This window comes from Myxine glutinosa, chromosome 6, assembly GCF_964187855.1.
Source record: "Myxine glutinosa chromosome 6, kmMyxGlut1.1, whole genome shotgun sequence".
NCBI lineage: Eukaryota > Metazoa > Chordata > Myxini > Myxiniformes > Myxinidae > Myxine > Myxine glutinosa.
Genome location: NC_136266.1, coordinates 48,574,040 through 48,592,631, shown reverse-complemented (window position 1 = coordinate 48,592,631; position 18,592 = coordinate 48,574,040). Strand labels below are relative to the sequence as shown.

Here is an 18,592-nt window from a genome sequence, read left to right as displayed (position 1 = left end):
TAATAATAACTACAACATCAGCATCGCACTTGCCACATTAATGCCATGACATGTATACTTATCTCCTTTTACTTACAAATCCTGAAATCAAAATTACCTTGCTTGGCAATGCCCGGCATCAAGCGGATTGAATTCAAAGGATCTGCACTTGTAAAATCAAACACCCTTTTTGAGAAATGCTAAGAGAATTGTAAAATTATTAGAAAATGAAACTGGATGGGATAAGCAGGCCACAATCTTCTTGCAGTAAAATGTGTCGTGTTATAAATAGCTGGGGATCTTTTTATGGTGAGGAATGAGACTTTTTAAGGTGGAAAAAACCCAGAGGGGGTGCAACAAAATACAATGAGGTCATACATGTTATGGATGAAAATAAACAGGACTTTGAATGAGGTTTGCTAACTGAGGTGACAAACAAGGGCATGCTGACGTTTCAGAGGATAACCCTTCGTTGGAGCAAAAGATGGGATCAATGCTCCAAAGACGGGTTAATGCCTGGCACATCAGCTTCCCCTGGCAGTAAGCATACCTCAATCAACATCATGTTGATTGCATCCATTGTTCCCCCTGTCCGTCGACGCAGATTGACTATAGCCGACACAAACAAGATTAGTTCTTCATTCTGCATGCACACCGAGGTTTTACAAGGCCAGGTGAGGCGTATTATGGTGAACTGATGTGTGGAAATTAATTACAACAAAATGAAAAGATGTAATGAAGTGAAATTTCATCATCCGCAAATTCAACGGAGTGTGATGAGCCGTGCTAAAAGTCAGAGAGCTGTGGAGAGCTATCACAAAGTATGACAAAGGGATTGAAATTTAGTGAAGATGTGCGTGTTGGTAGGTGATGTATGATAGCAGTGTTCCAGACAGGATTTCATTCGGGCATAGCGCATCATTATAGAGCAAATTGCAAAGTGGGTATGGCATGTCAAAATATTTTTTTAAAGCAGACGTGGTAAAACAACATGCAAAAACATCTTCTTTTTTTTAACACTATATTGTGAACCAACCAAATAATGGTAAAGCGTTGTGTAGTTTAAAAAAACAAAACGTTTTTCTACCATTTGGAATACTCATGGATGAGCTTATGCCTACTAAGTAGTACTTGCAGGGCTAGGAATAATCGGGTCATTCGTTGGCAAACTGATAAGTTGTAGTTAGGTGCAATTTCATTATCCAGTAATCCAATGGGGACGATAAGCCGTGCTAAAAGCCGTACAATGGACGAATCATCAGAGTACATGGGGATATGAACTCAGGATCACATCATCGTGAGGCAAGTGTTCATATGGGAAACTGAACAGGCTAACGCAGCAAGGCAAGAAATGTTGAAGTGTATTTAAGGAAATATTAAAGACAACATAGTCGTGCAATGGAAAACAACATTTACGGGAAGGAAGAGGACAAAGAAAACTTTACAGGAAAGTAAGTGGCCATCTTTGTATTATTTAGACATAGGAATGGAAGAGAAAACAAATAAAAAAATACAACTGAGAAGGAGAGGTGAAGGAGGAAAATAAGGGAAATAAAAGCAGATTAAAGAGCGATTAGGCGGTTAATTATATTCTGCCCTTGTATACACCGCCTAGTAGTAAAGAAACAAAAAATATTATCAATGGAACCTCTCCTCTCCTAGTGGTGGCTGGGGTTCCCCAAGGTTGTGTTGTGGGTCCTGTCTTGTTCCCCATCCATATAAATGACCTCTGTAATACTCTGGAAAACCCTCCCTTCCTTTTTACAGAGGACTCCACATTGTGTTGTACCGCATGCCATCCCACGGTTAGGCAGACTGCAGTTGCTTTACTCTCTGCTGGTCTGGAATTGGTTAGACTAGCAAGTTGCCCATGGCCACCCAGGATTCTAAACAGAGTGGGGATGGAAGACGCAAAAATGCAAATGGCATGTTCTGTCATCAAGCCGGCAAGCTGGGAGCAACAATTCACATTAGTTGCCACATCTGATGGAATTTAAATGCACTAATGGTGGTAAGGTGCCCCATTTGTAACTGTTTGTTCGATATATACTGAAACGCAAAAGAAACTTACCACCTTTGAAACCTTTAAATATCAACAATAACACTGCGTGTAGTAAATGTGTGAACTTATTTGTGGACAATAGTGTCCTCACTGTCAGACAAAACGGTCACGGATGGTCACTTGAACCTTCAATGGTCACTTCATAGCACAGCTGTTGAACAGCCCTTTTGACTGTCAGTGATTAGCCAAGGGGTACGGGATGATTTTAATGAGCTGCACGTGATGTCTTGATATTGGCTTTAAAAAGGCCAGTGCAAAATGGGCATTTTGACCGAAGAATTTGACCATTTTGACCAACTTCAAAACGACCGAAAACGCAAAAGAAACTTACCACCTTTGAAACCTTTAAATATCAACAATAACACTGCGTGTAGTAAATGTGTGAACTTATTTGTGGACAATAGCGTCCTCACTGTCAGACAAAACGGTCACGGATGGTCACTTGAACCTTCAATGGTCACTTCATAGCACAGCTGTTGAACAGCCGTTTTGACTGTCAGTGATTAGCCAAGGGGTACGGGATTATTTTAATGAGCTGCACGTGATGTCTTGATATTGGCTTTAAAAAGGCCAGTGCAAAATGGGCATTTCAATCAACATGCCACGATTGTCAAGGGATCAACGGCAGCGTGCCCTAGGCATGCTGCAAGGCGGACTGAGCTACCGTGAGGTGGCACGTCGCCTTGGCTGTTCACACCAGACAATATCGGCCCTGGTGGACAGAGACACCCTCCACAACTCTGCAGATGACAGACCTCGATCAGGGAGGCCAAGAGTCACCACTGCAAGGCAGGACAGGCAGATGGTCCGAAGTCACCTGCGGGATCGATTCCGTCCAGCATCCCGCACTGCGGCAGAAACTCCGTGGCGTGCAAACCCACGGATCTCCAATGATACTGCACGAAGACGACTGCATGACTATGGTCTGACTGCCAGAAGACCATACAGAGGCCCCGTGATGACGGCTGCCTATCGCCGCAACCGACAGAGATGGTGCCAGCAGCATCAGCGGTGGATCTTGGCGCAGTGGAACGAGGTCGCTTTCAGCGATGAGTCAAGGTTCTGTGTGGACAGTCCTGATGGGCGTGAGCGTGCCTGGAGAAGACCTGGCGAGCGATATGCCGATTGTTGCGTGCGTCAAGCCAACAGGTGGGGTGGCCCAAGTGTGATGGTGTGGGCCGCCATATCAGGCCGGTACAGGACGCCACTGGTGGTTGTGGATGGGAATCTTAATGCCCAGCGGTATGTGGATAACATCCTGCGACCTCATCTGCTGCCATTCCTGCTAGACCACCCAGAACTGAGAACCTTTCAGCATGACAACGCTCGTCCCCATGCTGCTCGCTTTACCACTGCATTTCTCCAAGGCGAGAACATCAACACCATGCAGTGGCCTGCACTCTCCCCTGACCTGAATCCCATAGAGCACCTGTGGGATGAGCTTGGGAGATGCATAGTTGGCAGGGCCAGGACACGGGCAGAGCTGCTTCAGACATTGAGGACTGAGTGGGACAGAATCCAGCAGCAATCCATCCAAAGACTGGTAGGCAGTATACGCCGACGATGCACTGCCTGTATCCAAAACAATGGTGGCCACACACGCTATTGAAAGGGGACTGACATTGCACCCTGTGCTGTTCTGTACTGTAGAACAAACTGATGAGATGGTGTATCTTGGTCAAAAACTTGACATGTCATCAATAAAATGCCAATGTTTCAATTAGCAATTGTTGGTTTGTTTTATTTTGAACTGTTACAATTTTATTACATTTCAAACAAGTGGTAAGTTTCTTTTGCGTTTTCGGTCTTTTTGAAGTTGGTCAAAAGGGTCAAAATGGTCAAATTTTTCGGTCAAAATGCCCATTTTGCACTGGCCTTTTTAAAGCCAATATCAAGACATCACGTGCAGCTCATTAAAATCATCCCGTACCCCTTGGCTAATCACTGACAGTCAAAACGGCTGTTCAACAGTTGTGCTATGAAGTGACCATTGAAGGTTCAAGTGACCAACCGTGACTGTTTTGTCTGACAGTGAGGACACTATTGTCCACAAATAAGTTCACACATTTACTACACGCATTGTTATTGTTGATATTTAAAGGTTTCAAAGGTGGTAAGTTTCTTTTGCGTTTCAGTATATGTAGCCTTTTGATGCCTAACGGGACATAATATAAATTTGTATTGGTGTTAAAGCCAGTGACCAATTGTAATATATTCGTAGGAGAATGCTAGTTTGATAAATGGAACTTATTCTTCAATCATGTAAAAACTCACTGTCTCACCCTATCTCTCCAGAAAGATTGTCAAGCGAACCCACCTATTTCCAGTGATGAGACAAACACAGCCACTGAGTTTGGAGGAAGAGGTTCAGTCTCTTGAACGTTTTGGCCTCACTATCAGCCATGACATCTCCTGGGCTAATCACATAGCAAAGCTAGCAGGAGACTGGGCTTTCTCCGTCGATCCAAGTCTTTCCTTGGAAAATCAGAGCTGCTCACAGTTTACAAGGCCTTTGCCTGCAGCTTAATGGAGTACTGTTCTCCATTATAAGCTGGCACTCCAGCATCTCAACTGTCTCTCCTGGATGTTTTCAAATCTAAAACTCTCAACATTATTATACTATGATGTTATTATTATACATTATTATACATTATTATACATTTATATCTCAACATTATACAACATTATTATTATACAACATTATTATATATTATTATACTCCTATGTATAACAGGGTTGGCGGCAGGAAGGGCATCCGGCCGTAATACATTGCTTCAAAAAAGGGGACCAAAAAAACAACAACAACCACGGTCCCCGAAAAGGCCAACCCCCGCTTTGCGGGGAAAAATGGCCTCTAAACGGTGGTTTTTTATTATACTCCTATGATGAGGCCGAAAAACAAAGTCTGTTGCTTTCCTAATGCAGGCAGTTCGCGGTACTCACTGGTTTGTTTTAACCACCGTTCCTCCAATATTGCTCTCTCTCTGCTCTATCAGTCCTCCGACCCTTCTCAGCAACTCCAGTAACTGTTCTTCCAGGAACTCCCTTCTGGTTAAAGTTCCAAAATCCAAGCTGACTGCACACCTCAAGTAATTTGTTCTTCACTTCTCCCATCTGTGGAATTGCCTTGTATTACAGAGGCTGTTCTTTCCCACTCGTTTTTTCTTTACCATGATCTAAGGCAGTCAGTCCTCTGACCCTTCTCAGCAATTCCATAGCTGACACGCTGACACACACACACACACAAATATATGTGACACAACACAAGACTGTTAGAAGTGGTGTCACTTTCCGGACACTCTGGGTACCAGCAACGTCACAACAATGGTACCGCTTTTCTCACTCTACTCAGTGGCACATTTCCTGAGGAATTCCTCCTCCCCATGGATGCCAACCTATGGGGATTGTCCATGCCCTTAATCTTATAAATGCTGAATGTCAAGCAAGAAAGCAGCATGTACCATTTTTAAAGTCTTTGGTATGACTTGGTCTCAATTTGAACTGCCGACCTTCCAGACGCGGAGCTGACGCTCCTCCATTACACCACTGCATCTGGTCAATGGTGTAGTGATAATTTTCTTAAGTTGAACACTCAGACTAAAGAGATGATTTATTGAAGGAAGGGGTTGTATCCCAGACTTCCAGCAGGCTCTGCAACAACTCTGCAAAACTATGATGCTGATGATGGAAATTCAGATGACTTGGAATCAAATATTAGTGATGACGACATGGAAACAGCATAAGCTACATCACTGTCATCTCATACGTTTCATTGTATTGTTTATTTATGTGTATTGCATTTATGTTTTGAATCCATTTTATGAATGTGCACTCGTAGTTAGCATTATATATGTATATGTATGTATATATATATATATATATATATATATATATATATATATATATATATATATATATATTATACAACTAACTTTTCATTTTTATTTTACCAAAAAACATTTTTCACATAATAGTATTCTTTGTAGCAACATTACCTTTGATTTGATACAATAAAACCCATATTTTGTGTGAATTAAATAAAATAAACATGTACGCAGACTGAATCACCGGATGCCATTTTGTTTTTTAAATAACTCTTCTTTACAAAGTATGCATGGTGGGTACCATGGTAATTCGTGATCTGTATGATCTAATGAAAACATTGGACACCACTCCCATCTTTGTACCACTAAGGGTCCCACAGGAAGTGTTTACCCTTCATTTGCTGACAGACTACTTCTTGTAATGAGACCGAGATAAAAAAGTCATTAAGATTCAAATGAATTACGTATATTGAATCATGCAATGTTGATGTTTCTTTGTGAAGCTAGGTGTGGAAAATAAGCCATGCCATGGAGTACTTAGCAAGACTCACTTGGCACGCCGGAGACAAGGCGAAGTGGGCGCAACACCCTGAAGGCACGGAGGGCCTTCACGTCAAAACCACCACCTTTACTGCCCACCAACGCACCACTACTAGTACGCCCATCCTTGGTGATCTGCTCAAGCACCACGCTGAACAGTCTGAAGAACACAAAAACAAACCACAGATGGCACTTGTTACAAATTTTCTTTAAAAAAAAAAATTGTCAGGTGAGCTTAGTATAAGCTACCGACGTAAAGCAAACATCATCTTGATAACTAAATACTTTGAACATCTGAGTTTTCGCAGACTGACCGGGTAGGAGAAGAAATTATGCTAACAGTGTGCAATTAAGTGTCTTTTAATATAAACAGGAAATACTTGCCAACCTCCAGAGCAGAATTCTCAGAAGTGTTTGTGCATGAACACAGGTAAACTTGGCTTTCCCTGGTTTTAAACCCATCGCTAACCCTGTGTTCTCAAATATTTGTCAATTAATCTCACCAGCAATGGAAGATTAGCCCATGTATGTGATAAATTGGTGTTTGTAAATATTTAATACAAATGATGCAGAGGATATTTTTAGGGAAGGAAGAGTGGAGGGGGCTTGAGGTAGGTTTGGCCTGTTTTGCATTCCCGTCAAAGTACATTGCTCATGATGCTGTGACCCAGGTTCAAATCCCATGCACTGTGTTTATTGTCCACTCATGTCCTTGTAATTTATAAAAAATGGATGTTCCTAAATGTCCTATATACAAGTGAAAACTCCAATATCAGCCTTAGTTCTCTGTAACAAAAAAAAAACAGCAATACAACATTAATTTACATTAAAATGAAAAAATCAGCAAGCATCACATTTTAATAAAACAATAAAACCAATTTTCTTTCAATCACCCAAAGTGTTCATAATTTACATTTGGAGCACATGATTGAGCTTGGACACATTAAAAGTTTTGTATTCCTGCTCAGTATTTTTATGAAAAGAAATGATAGAACAATATGCACAACACACAGAATAAATAAAAAACAAAGCAGATAAGGGTAAAAGCCCTAAATTCACAAAGTATTAAATGTGAAGCTCCTGACCCAACAACTACGATAATGAAGTCGAGGAGGTTCCAGCCATTGCGGAGATAGGCATTGGGATGAAGGAGAAGGCCATATGCAAAGATCTTGAGCACGGCTTCTACAGTGAAGATCACCAAAAATATGTACTCCACACTTTCCTGTCAAAACAATAGGAGCAATATTCAAGAAAACTTGTCTACTATGGAATGTACATGCACATCTTTAATTATAACGGCACTCGGTAGAGAGCATACCTTCACCAGGCTGAACAGTTTATGTTTTGTACCCCTATGATAGGCCGGATCTGGATTCCAACCTGAACCAAAATCTAATCGGCTTGTTCTTGTCACCGAACCAACTCATTCACCTAGTTTAGTCATAAGTTATCCATAACCTTTTAACCATCTATATTAAAGTAGATCTGCATGCAGACTCAATCAGACACACAGACAAATTACGATAGCCTCTCCTGCTCCTTCGGGAATAGGCAAGGCTAATAAATGAATAAATAAATAAATAAATAAATAAATAAAGAAATAAATAAATAAATAAACAAGAGTGAGAATTGCAGTTGAATATGTCAGGGGGCATGGGGGAAAAAAAATCTGAAAAACCACAGGTGGGACAGATGAACGGACAGACGGATGGACGAACAGACGGACAACAAACCTACAGTCCCCTCCGGTGAAACCGGTAGGGGACTAATACATAGCCCTGTGTAAAAGCTGGAAGGGTTGGAAAGGAGTAGAAACAATGCAGTAATTAAAGAATACAAGAGGAATCAGAAAAAAAAAAAATCATTGAGCCCGTAGAACAAATCCACAAATCGCAGGTTATTCGGGAAACAAGTTTCAAAGACAACATAATTGGTTCTTTAAGCTCTTCTCCATTCAGGTAAATGAAACGTCTTAATCAGAATAACTATCAGCAAAACAAAAAGGTGTGGAAGACTTCATCACATTATTTGAAACTGACGTCATTGTTGGGATGCTTTTCATTTGTTGGACCAAAAAACCAAAGATTTGAGATACGGATCACCAATATTGCACATTCTTGATATCTACATTCCCAATGAAAACTGAAAGCTTTTGATATCAAGGCAGAATCTCTAGATTCCGTTTTGAGGGCAATAAAATGGTCTAGTGGAAAATGTCTTTCTGCTAGTAAGTAACAGCATCAGAAGAAAAATAGTTGAACTCGAAACATACCTTTTGTGACCTGAGACTCGACTCGAGTTGACAGATGAGCTGTTGACATAAGGCCCTCAGTAAAATGGTTTTGTAGGAGGACATTTAACTTTCATTTCCTGAATCTAATAAGTGTCTTCAAGTTAAGGATGTCAATACTGAAAGATAAACCAGTAACTGAACTGGTCTCCCATCTCTACCGCCTCTGACATTAATTCTTCCTGGGAATTCTTCCAAAGCAAACTGCTCTCTCTCATGCACAGATTTATCCCATCTCGTCTTCAGTTGTCTTACCCTTCCTTCTGTCCATGGTACACTGAGTCCTTTGGTGAGGCAGTTGCCCTGAAACAACTTGCCTTTGCCTCTTGGAAGGCAAATTCAACTGAAGGCAATCTCAGTTCCTTCCACCACGCTCGGAACAAGTGTTTGTCTACCCTCAGGAGTGCCAGGAAGCACGATCTCTCCACACTCAAGAATTAACTCTCAAACCTGTCTCCTTCCTCCAAATCCTGGTGGCGTCTGGTCAAATCCGTTTCTGGTGTTTGTTCCCCTTCCATCCCCTCCCTTACCTCAAATGGGTACACAGTTGACACCGCACGTGATGAAGCCGAATGCCTCAACTCTGTGTTTGTCTCAAAATCTTGTGTCCCAAACCCATCTCTCTCTGTTCCCACCTTACCCATTCGAACCAAACTGCTCCTGGACTCTGTGTCCTTCTCTCCTGACAAGGTGGAGAAGTTTTTGTCAAACCTCGACTCTAATTCTGCAACTGGACCAGATGGCATCAGCCCACGGGTCGTAAAATTCTGCTCTGCCGCTCTATCTCACACTCTCTCTGTTCTTTTCACCCTCTCTTTTGCTCATGGTCATCTGCCAGCATCTTGGAAATCAGCAAACATTACAGCTTTACACAAAAAGGTGCAAAAACAGATCCTTGCAACTACAGACCAATCAGCCTGCTCCCAATTATCAGCAAAGTCATGGAATCCATCATTGCTTCGGATATCAAATCCTTCCTCTTCTCCAATGGCTTGATCTCCGATCATCAATTTGGATTCAGGCCAGGTCATTCTACTCTGGACATGTTGCTTCTGCTGTCTCAACAATAGATGGAGGTCCTCAATGCCAAACAGGAAATCAGAGCTGTCTCCCTTGACATATCACGTGCCTTCGATACAGTCTGGCACCCAGTTCTGCTCACCAAACTCTCCATTGGTATCCATGGAAATCTCCTCGCATGGCTTGCGGACTTCCTCTCTGGTCGAAGGCAACATGTGGCCCTGAATGGATTTCTCTCATCTCTCCTTTCTGTTCTGGCTGGAGTTCCCCAAGGTAGTGTTCTGGGCCCTGTGCTATTTCTGGTCTTCATCAATGATCTCTCCGACTCTCTGGAAAATCCTCTCTATCTCTTTGCTGATGACTCCACTCTCTGCCGCTCCATTCCTCATCCCCAAGATCGGTAGTCTGCAGCCTCCTCACTCTGTACAGACCTGGACAAAATCACAGACTGGTCAAACAAGTGGAACATGTCTTTCAATCCTGACAAATCTCACACTCTTACTATGTCTCTCCAAAAAGACCGACTGGAAACCCTCCCATCCACTTTCTCAACAATCCTCTCCAAGAAGTTCTGTCGCTCAAGCTTTTGGGACTCACTATCTGCCATGATCTTTCTTGGGAAAAACCACATTTCCAAGCTTGCCTCCAAAGCCAGTCGCCGTCTGGGCATCCTCCCTCATGTGAAGTCCTTCCTTGGCACACCTGAGCTCCTCACCACATACAAGGCTTTCATCCGCAGCTCAATGGAATACTGTTCCCCCCTCTGGGGCGGTGCTCCTGTCTCACACCTAGCCCGGCTTCACGCTGTTGAAACCAAAGCTTTCAAAATCATTGGAATCTCCTGCGATGAAGCCAACTCCGAGGGCCTTTCACTCACTCACCGCAGGCAGGTTGGTGGTCTTTCTGTCTTCTACCGACTCCTCTCCGGCCTTGCTCCCCCAGCTCTCTCTGTGCTCCAAGATCTGCCAGTAACCTTCTTATGGTTAAACTGCCAAAATCAAGGCTCTCTGCTCACCTTCACTCTTTCATTCCCCTTTTCTCCCGCCTCTGGAACAAACACCCCGCCCCCACTCCTCCTCCTTCAATCCCACTCCTCCCTCCAGGTCTTTAAAACAGCTGCTCACCACCATCTCTTATCTTCCCCCATCCAAAACCTCGATCTTTTCTACCCCCGCTAATTTTCACCCCAGATACACTTTTTTGAAATGCCAACTTATTTCCTGGAAGTCCTTGCAGTGTCCATATGTTTTATACTTCTCCTACCTCCCCCCAAGTCCTGTCCCTCCCACAGTTCTCTCGATGTCCTTGCTCTCAAATGTTGTGCTTGTGTCCGTCCTTCCCCCTTTCTCCCCATCTTGTCTACCGCTCCCCTTAAGTTGTGTTTTGTGTGTCGGTTTGACTTTTTGAGTGATGAATGTTAGCTCTTTCACGAGCCTCGATCTTGTATACAAAAAAAAACAAAAAAAAAACTGTCTCCAATTTGCTTCACAGTATAATCACATTCTCAAGACTGTTTGAGGACTTCTCTTACTTCAAAATAGCAATGGAGTAAATTCTGACATTCTTGGAAATCTAAAAATACATAGAACAAACAAACATGATCTGAATATGCCAAACACTGACCTATGCATAAAATTTTCGTATGTACGGTATTAATATTGACTTGATACAAGTCACAAGGTACCCCTTGCCCACAACCCCATCCGTACTTAGCCTTTACTTACATGGCAAAGCAGCTTTGTTTATGGGCGGACAGTATGGCTTAGAGGTACAAACACTCACCTCTCAGCTGTCTACCCTGAGATCGAATCCAGATCCAGCTATAAACTGTCATCCTGGTGTTTCCCAGGCAGGGTGATTCATCAATGTGTGTGCCGTCCCTTGGACGGACGTTAAACTGGACGTCCTGTCTGACGGCATTAGTTGGTGGATGTTAGAGACCAACGGTGTCTTTCATGAAGAGTAGGTGAGCTAGCGCCGGCACCCTAGCCAAATTACAAATGCCTACCTAACCAGCAGGGGGCATAGCCACACCCTCAGCCAATGATGCTACCCCACAGCCTTGTGCCGCACACAGACAAAAACAAATAAGCTTTCCTTATGCAACAAATTCAACTTAGGTTTGCCCTAATTACCTCCGCAACCAAAGGTGGATGGAGGTTATGTTTTCACCCCTGTCTGTTTGTTTGTTTGGGAACAAAATATCTCAAAAAGTTGTGGACGGATTTGGACGAAATTTGGCAGAGATGTAGCGTATGTGACAAGGACGAAATGATTAGATTTTGGTGAAGATCCGGATTCGATTTTTTTTTTTTTAAGTGATTCTTTACCATTGGGAGATATAGCCAAAAACTTTACATTGTGGGATATCTCAAAAAGTTATGAATGGATTTGGACGAAACTTGGTGGACAGGTTGTGTGTGTGACAAGGAAGAATCGATTCGATTTTGGTGAAGATCTGAATATGGATTCGGATATGAGAATGATTTCATTTTTTAAGTGATTCTTCACCATTGAGTGATATGGCCAACCAGGCGGAGGTATGCTCTCCACTGAGTGCCGTTCTCGTTTTCCTTGTATTAACGTTTGAAGGTGACCACCTTGCTTCATCAAGATACTTCTTTGTCTATAATAGAAATAATATTGGGCCCACAAAGTTGCTTACATAGTGGGCTTCAAATTAAGAGCATCTCTCTGAAGCCATAATTTTAACAATGAAAAACATTTAAAAAAAACAAACAAAAAAAAAAACTAGAACGCTACTCAATAGAGCGCATAGTGGGTGAAGTTGGAATAGTACGATTTCACAAAAGTTTGAGGGAGTAGTTCAGTGACAACACAGGACAGACACTGCACAGATATATATTTAGAATATATAGAAGATAATGTTTTTAAAAAACAAGGCAATTTCACTTACATTTTCGGATTCAGCATTCAATTCTATATAAGTGAGTGTATTTTGAGGCATGTGTGACTTCAAATAAAATTGTAACCCAGGAAAAACGTTCGTTTCATTCCTTAGGGATACTACATGGAAAACTGGCCCAAACGTCAAAACAAAACTCGCTCATTTTAAGTCGTACAAGCTAATGCGACCATTCATTCTTCTGGGAAGAATCCCGTGCACATGCTTGTCACACTTATAACTCACCTAAGTCTTTATAAGTTCATCAAATACTGACACCGCGATTGACATTCGCTGAAGTAAATGTTGATAACTCTTATGAGGTAAAATAAAAAATAAAAAAACAGTTTTAAAGCATTATACGTATCAAACGATACATTTTATGAAACGGGGAAACCTAATACACACTTTTGTGGTTTTAAAATTACAGAATATGTCTTTATTAGAAGAAAAAAAAAAGAACCTTGAAGACGACGCTGCTAACAAAACACACCGCTCTAACGCATAACCACGAGTTTAAACTACATCTACAACAAATATGAAAACTATTTTCATATCACAATGTTAAATATAGAAGATAATGTTAAAAAAAATGAGCCCTGTCTTCCAGTGGTAAACAATCCTTCAAAAAATTCCTGGATCCGGAATAATATCCTCAGCTTCACCAAAAACTAATCAATTCTTCCTTATCCCAAGGGCAATCATCCCACCAACTTTCATCCAAATCCGTTCAGAACTTTTCCAGATATCTTGTTCACAAACACACGAACACACACACACGCACACACACACAATCGAATGCATTACTCCCTGGCGGGAGTAACAAATCACAATGCATAAAACTGATTAGAAAAAGTAAGTGTTATAATAAAAGGAAGAGATTTCTAGGTCTTTGAATACTCCTTAGATAGAGAGAGCGTGGGCAGAAAGACAGGCATATGGAGCCCGTGCTGCGTTTCCGTCTTTGCGGGTTAGGCAAATAACCAACCAGTGATGTTTCCCATGAGAGCATTACCACATGGTTAAACATCAGACTGTCCCAGGAGTCGATAATTGTTCATTTGCAGAATCTCCTACAGTAGGGTGTGCTCCCTCTGGTTTTGAATACCATGTGGAATGACTGTCTCCATGGTTATGGATGTGCAGCCACAGCCGCCATATGATCAAACAGGTTCTCATTACAGTAACAGGAAGACAGTTCAGGATTGTAACACAGGAAGAATAGGAAGTTAAAAAAAAGGATGTCATGATGACCATAAAATCATCCAATAAAATGACAATACACTGTTATTATAACAAACATATGAGATTTATTATTTAAAAAAAACAAAAAAAACGACAACAGCAACCACAACACATAACAATACGTATGATGCATTGGGGAGAGGGCAGGGTGCTGGACATAAGTTGATGATGCTTTCAGGTAAACAAAGGCAAACTTAGCCCAAGGGTGGATCCCTGAAGCCTTCGGTTATGGCACAGCTAATGGTGTGCTCAGTAAATGGAAAAGCCACAAACTGGGAGCTCTTGGTGACTTTCTGTGCAAGTTGTATGTAGCTATACCTGCGCCATTGTTAGAAAAAGAATCGCTATTGCTGGGAGTCTACGCACACTTAAAGAATGCCCTAGATGCCTGGAAGTAAGCACACCTGCCTTTAAGCTGTCTAGCCTGAGCTTGAATCCAGACCCGGTGATGAACTGTCGTCCTGGTGTTTCACAGGCAGAGTGATTCATCAATGTGTGTGCCGTCCCATGGATGGACGTTAAACTGGACATCTCATCTGCCGTTATTATTTGGGAGACGTAAAAATCCCACGGTATCCTCGTATCCTTTGTGAAGTGTAGGTGAGCCATCACTGGCACCATTAACAAACTCCATTGTATTCATAGAATACTTCAGCCGCAGTCAGCTTGATGCGAACCAACTCTTCTGTTTTTGAAGGGTTTTCTTCTTTGATCCAATATGGCTGCCAGACCACGTGAGCGATGACATCATGTTTATATTCTCTAATATAATGGTTGCGTAGATCACACTCAAGAAATTTCAAACTGATCAGACAAAGTGTTGTCCCTGTCGAATTATGATGTCATAATTAAGGCACCAATTGACGTCATCGTTGACATTTATTCCCCATGCGGAGTTTTTCACAATGAGCAATCTTTACATTCTTTACAATGGAATTCATGTGGAATTCTTTGCACATTAAATTTTTTTCCATTGAGTGGTTTTGGAGAAATAGAGGTGCAACGTTTTTCAGCTTTTCTAAGATGGCACCTGTACAACGTGACCTATGATCAACAGTTGCAGAGAAAAATAATTCATACTGATCGGATAAAGTGTTATACTTGTCGAATTATGACATCATAACAAAGGCACTGATGACCTCATAATTGACATATCTTATTCCGCATGGGGAGTACTTAACAATGCGCCATGTTTCAATTTGTTCCATGGATCGGTTTCGGAGATAGAGTGGTACATTTTCCGATTTTTTTTTCCAAGATGGCGCCTGTACCATGTGACCTATGACATAATTATCATTTAAAAATTATACTGCAGGAGGCACTCCTATAGAGAAAATTTCAGGTCCATCGGACTAACAGTTGCAAGGAATTTTTTTTTTTCATACTGATCGGATCAAGCGTTGTACTTGTCCGAATTATGACATCATAATTAAGGCACCAATGACATCATCATTAACATATCTTACTCTCCATGGAGAGTGCTTGACAATGAGAGATGCTTCAATTTTTCCATTGAGCGGTTTCGTAGATATAGAGGTGTAACGTTTTTCCAAGATGGCGGCTGTGCCACGTGACCTATGACATCATAATTATGAATAAAAAATTCGAGACAGAGGCGCTCCTTTGGTAAATTTTCGTGTCAATCAGACCAAGGCTTGCAGAGAAAATGAATTTTTAAAATGTAGACACATATGTAACCAAACGCTTAACCCGTTATTTCGCTTTGCGAGCGCAGGGTGATTACAAATTCCTACCCTAACCAGCAGAGGGCGCTGCATCAGCAGCACAACCACACCCTCAGCCAATGATATTACCCCGCATCCTTGTGCTGCATACAACCAAAGATGAAGTGTGCCTTTTTGGGGTTTATAATCAACTTCTAACTGCAACTCAGTGGCAGATATTTCAATCCATCACCGAGACAAAGAAAATACCGAGCAACCAACGTTACATTAAATAAGAACAATATCACATCATTCAGGTTTCTTTGCACTTTTACTGATTAATTTTTTTTTTTTAATAATAATAAAAAATAACTTGCAACCGCTATCGTGCCAATTTACAGAAACATCTCACAGCTGCATGAAGTTAAATTTGCCACATTAAACACGGACTTACGAATTAACGAACCTAGAGCTTGATTACCGAGGATCGATTAATCACCAGTGCAGCTGAAACATTGGCAATTGCCGTTTGTTTCCGCACATGAACGAGTCTACGTTGTTGTGTTTGACCTTGTCGAGGTCAAAACCCCGTTGAGGGATTCCTAGCTCACCAGCTGAGAAGCAATCAAGAAATGGATCAAGATGGTTGTAAATTTAACCTGACCTGACGTCACAATTTGTAAGTTTTGATTTTGTCCTGTGATGAACCCAATGATGAAATTGGTACAGGGTATTATTCTCGGGATGGGAGATCTTCGAAGCTGCTGTCTCACACCAGGTCATTACATGCACCGGAAAGCAATTGGCAGCAACTGCGACAATAACAACATATACCTTTCACGGGTACAATGGCTGCCCAGTCACCAGGAGAGTGCCACAACTCGAATGAGACAACATGAAAGGCTAACCTGCGATCCGTCCAAGCAGAAACGATCAGTGCACAAGGGGGGGGTTTAGAAATACGTTCAGCCGTGTCTGGCTTCATTATCCTGTCAAGGCATTTAAAAAAAAAAAAGAGATAGACAAGAAATCTGAATCTGGAGAAGCATGGAGCCAGAACAACTGGATTGTTCCTGTGGCATTGCATAGGCAAACAGATTGTAATGAAGAAAAAACAAAAACATAATGCAATTGCATTTTGATAGAGCAAAAAATAATAATCTGCCCCAGTTATTTGTTGTTGCTCTCTTTAATGGCCACTATCATCCCACCGTGTGGGGTTAGCCGGAGAAAGTTTGGCCCAAGTCATTCATGAACCGGCCTACCCAGGCCTGACATTTGCCTAGTTGGCATTTGCCAACGCCCACCAACTCATGCTGGCAGACGGGACCCCCAGTTTAACGTCCATCTGAGGGACGGCACACACACATTGATGAATCACCGTGACTGTGAAACACCAAACTGACAGTTTACAGCTGGGACGGGATTCGAACCCAGGCTAGACAGCTTAGAGGTGAATGTGCGTATCTCTAGGCCATCCTGCCAGTCCAATGCTGGTCTCTAGACTGCAATACTATGTTTGGGGGTTGAACAGGGGAGTCGTGGAGGTTGCAAAGAAGACAATGTTTTCCCCGAGGATAACGAACCCTGTGTTTTGGGTGAAAATTGTTTTGGGTTTATGTAAACACAGAGGATATCACATGTACAGTGCCTACAGAGAGTCCACACCCCCTTTCAAAATTTTCACCTTTTGTTGCCTTATAGCCTGGAATGAAAAAATGCATTAAATCAGACTTTTTCCACTTCATTTACACATCGTAACCCACAACTTCCAAATGAAAAACAAATTCTACAAATTTCAGAAAAATTATTTAAAATACAAAACGAGAATATCTTGGATGGATAAGTGGTCACCCCTTTTATAATAGCAAATGCAAAGTAGCTCAGGTGTAACCATTCACCTTCAAAATCACACACAAAGTTAATTGGCCTCCACCTGTCTTAAATTTTAGTGATTCTGATTATTTCAGAATAAAATCAGCTGTTCCTGGAGGTTTGCTCTGCTTGGTAGTGCATTCCACTGTAAAGACTCAACCATGAGCACGAAGGATCTTTCAAAAGACCTCCGGGATAAAGTTGTGGAAAGGCACAGTTCAGGGGAAGGGTATAAAATATTTCAAAGGCCTTGAATATACCATGGAGCACAGTCAAGACAATCATTAAGAAGTGGAGGGTTTATGGTACCACCAAGACCCTGACTAGATCAGGCCGTCCTTCCAAACTGGATGACCAAGCAAGGACGAGACTGATGAGAGAGGCCACCAAGAGGCCAATGGCAACTTCCAACGACAGGTGTAAATGGAAGATGTCATACATGAAACCCAAACAGCAATGGATAAAGTCCCAATGATTGCCAAAAAGGCAAAATGAAAATATAAAACGTGATATCAATGTATATACTTGGGAGAACACTAACAGAGAAGGGAGATACAGTCATGGGCAAAAATATTGGCACCCTTGCAATTTTTTTTCAAATAGCTCACAATTTCCTCTAAAAATAAGTTGAAATTGACAAAAGTATTTGGTCTCCACAATTCTTTATTTCACTGTTAATATTACAGAACCTTTGTTTTTGATTCAGAACTTAATATATCCTTTTAAATCAGAAAATAAAAAGAAATGGCATTGACAAAATTATTGACACCACAGACTTAATATTTGGTAACACAACCTTTGGACAAAATAACTGCAGTCAAGCGTTTCCTATAGCCACGAATGAGCTTCCTACACCCCTCTCCTGGCAGTTTGGTCCACTCTTCTTGTGCAAACTGCTCTAGTTCTCCCAGATTTGAAGGGTGACTTCTCCCAACTGCTGTTTTCAGATCTCCCCACAGGTGTTCAATGGGATTTCGATCTGGACTCATTGCTGGCCACTTCAGAACAGTCCAGCGTTTTGTTTTGAACCATTCCTGGGTGTTTTTTGAAGCATGTTTGGGGTCATTGTCCTGCTGCAAGACCCATGACCTTCGATGGGGACCCAGATTTCTGACACAAGGTTTAACATTGTCCTCAAAAATTCCTTGGTAATCTCCTGATTTAATGATGCCATGCACACATTCA

General features: G+C 41.7%; 2 protein-coding genes across 2 annotated transcripts in view; both read right to left on the bottom strand.

The window, feature by feature from the left end:
- Nucleotides 1-18,592, bottom strand: part of LOC144892601 (uncharacterized) — a 1,198,808-nt gene that overhangs the window by 98,176 nt on the left and 1,082,040 nt on the right. The gene's annotated exons all lie outside the window — the stretch shown is intronic.
- The window catches only part of LOC137429749 (voltage-dependent L-type calcium channel subunit alpha-1D), a 519,508-nt gene that overhangs the window by 278,974 nt on the left and 221,942 nt on the right, over nt 1-18,592 (bottom strand). The window contains exons 4-5 of the mRNA XM_078779833.1: nt 7,491-7,630; nt 6,417-6,565 (exon numbers count right to left, since the gene is read on the bottom strand). Of these exons, the coding sequence (XP_078635959.1) occupies nt 6,417-6,565; nt 7,491-7,630 (289 nt within the window). The remainder of the gene's footprint in view (nt 1-6,416; nt 6,566-7,490; nt 7,631-18,592) is intronic.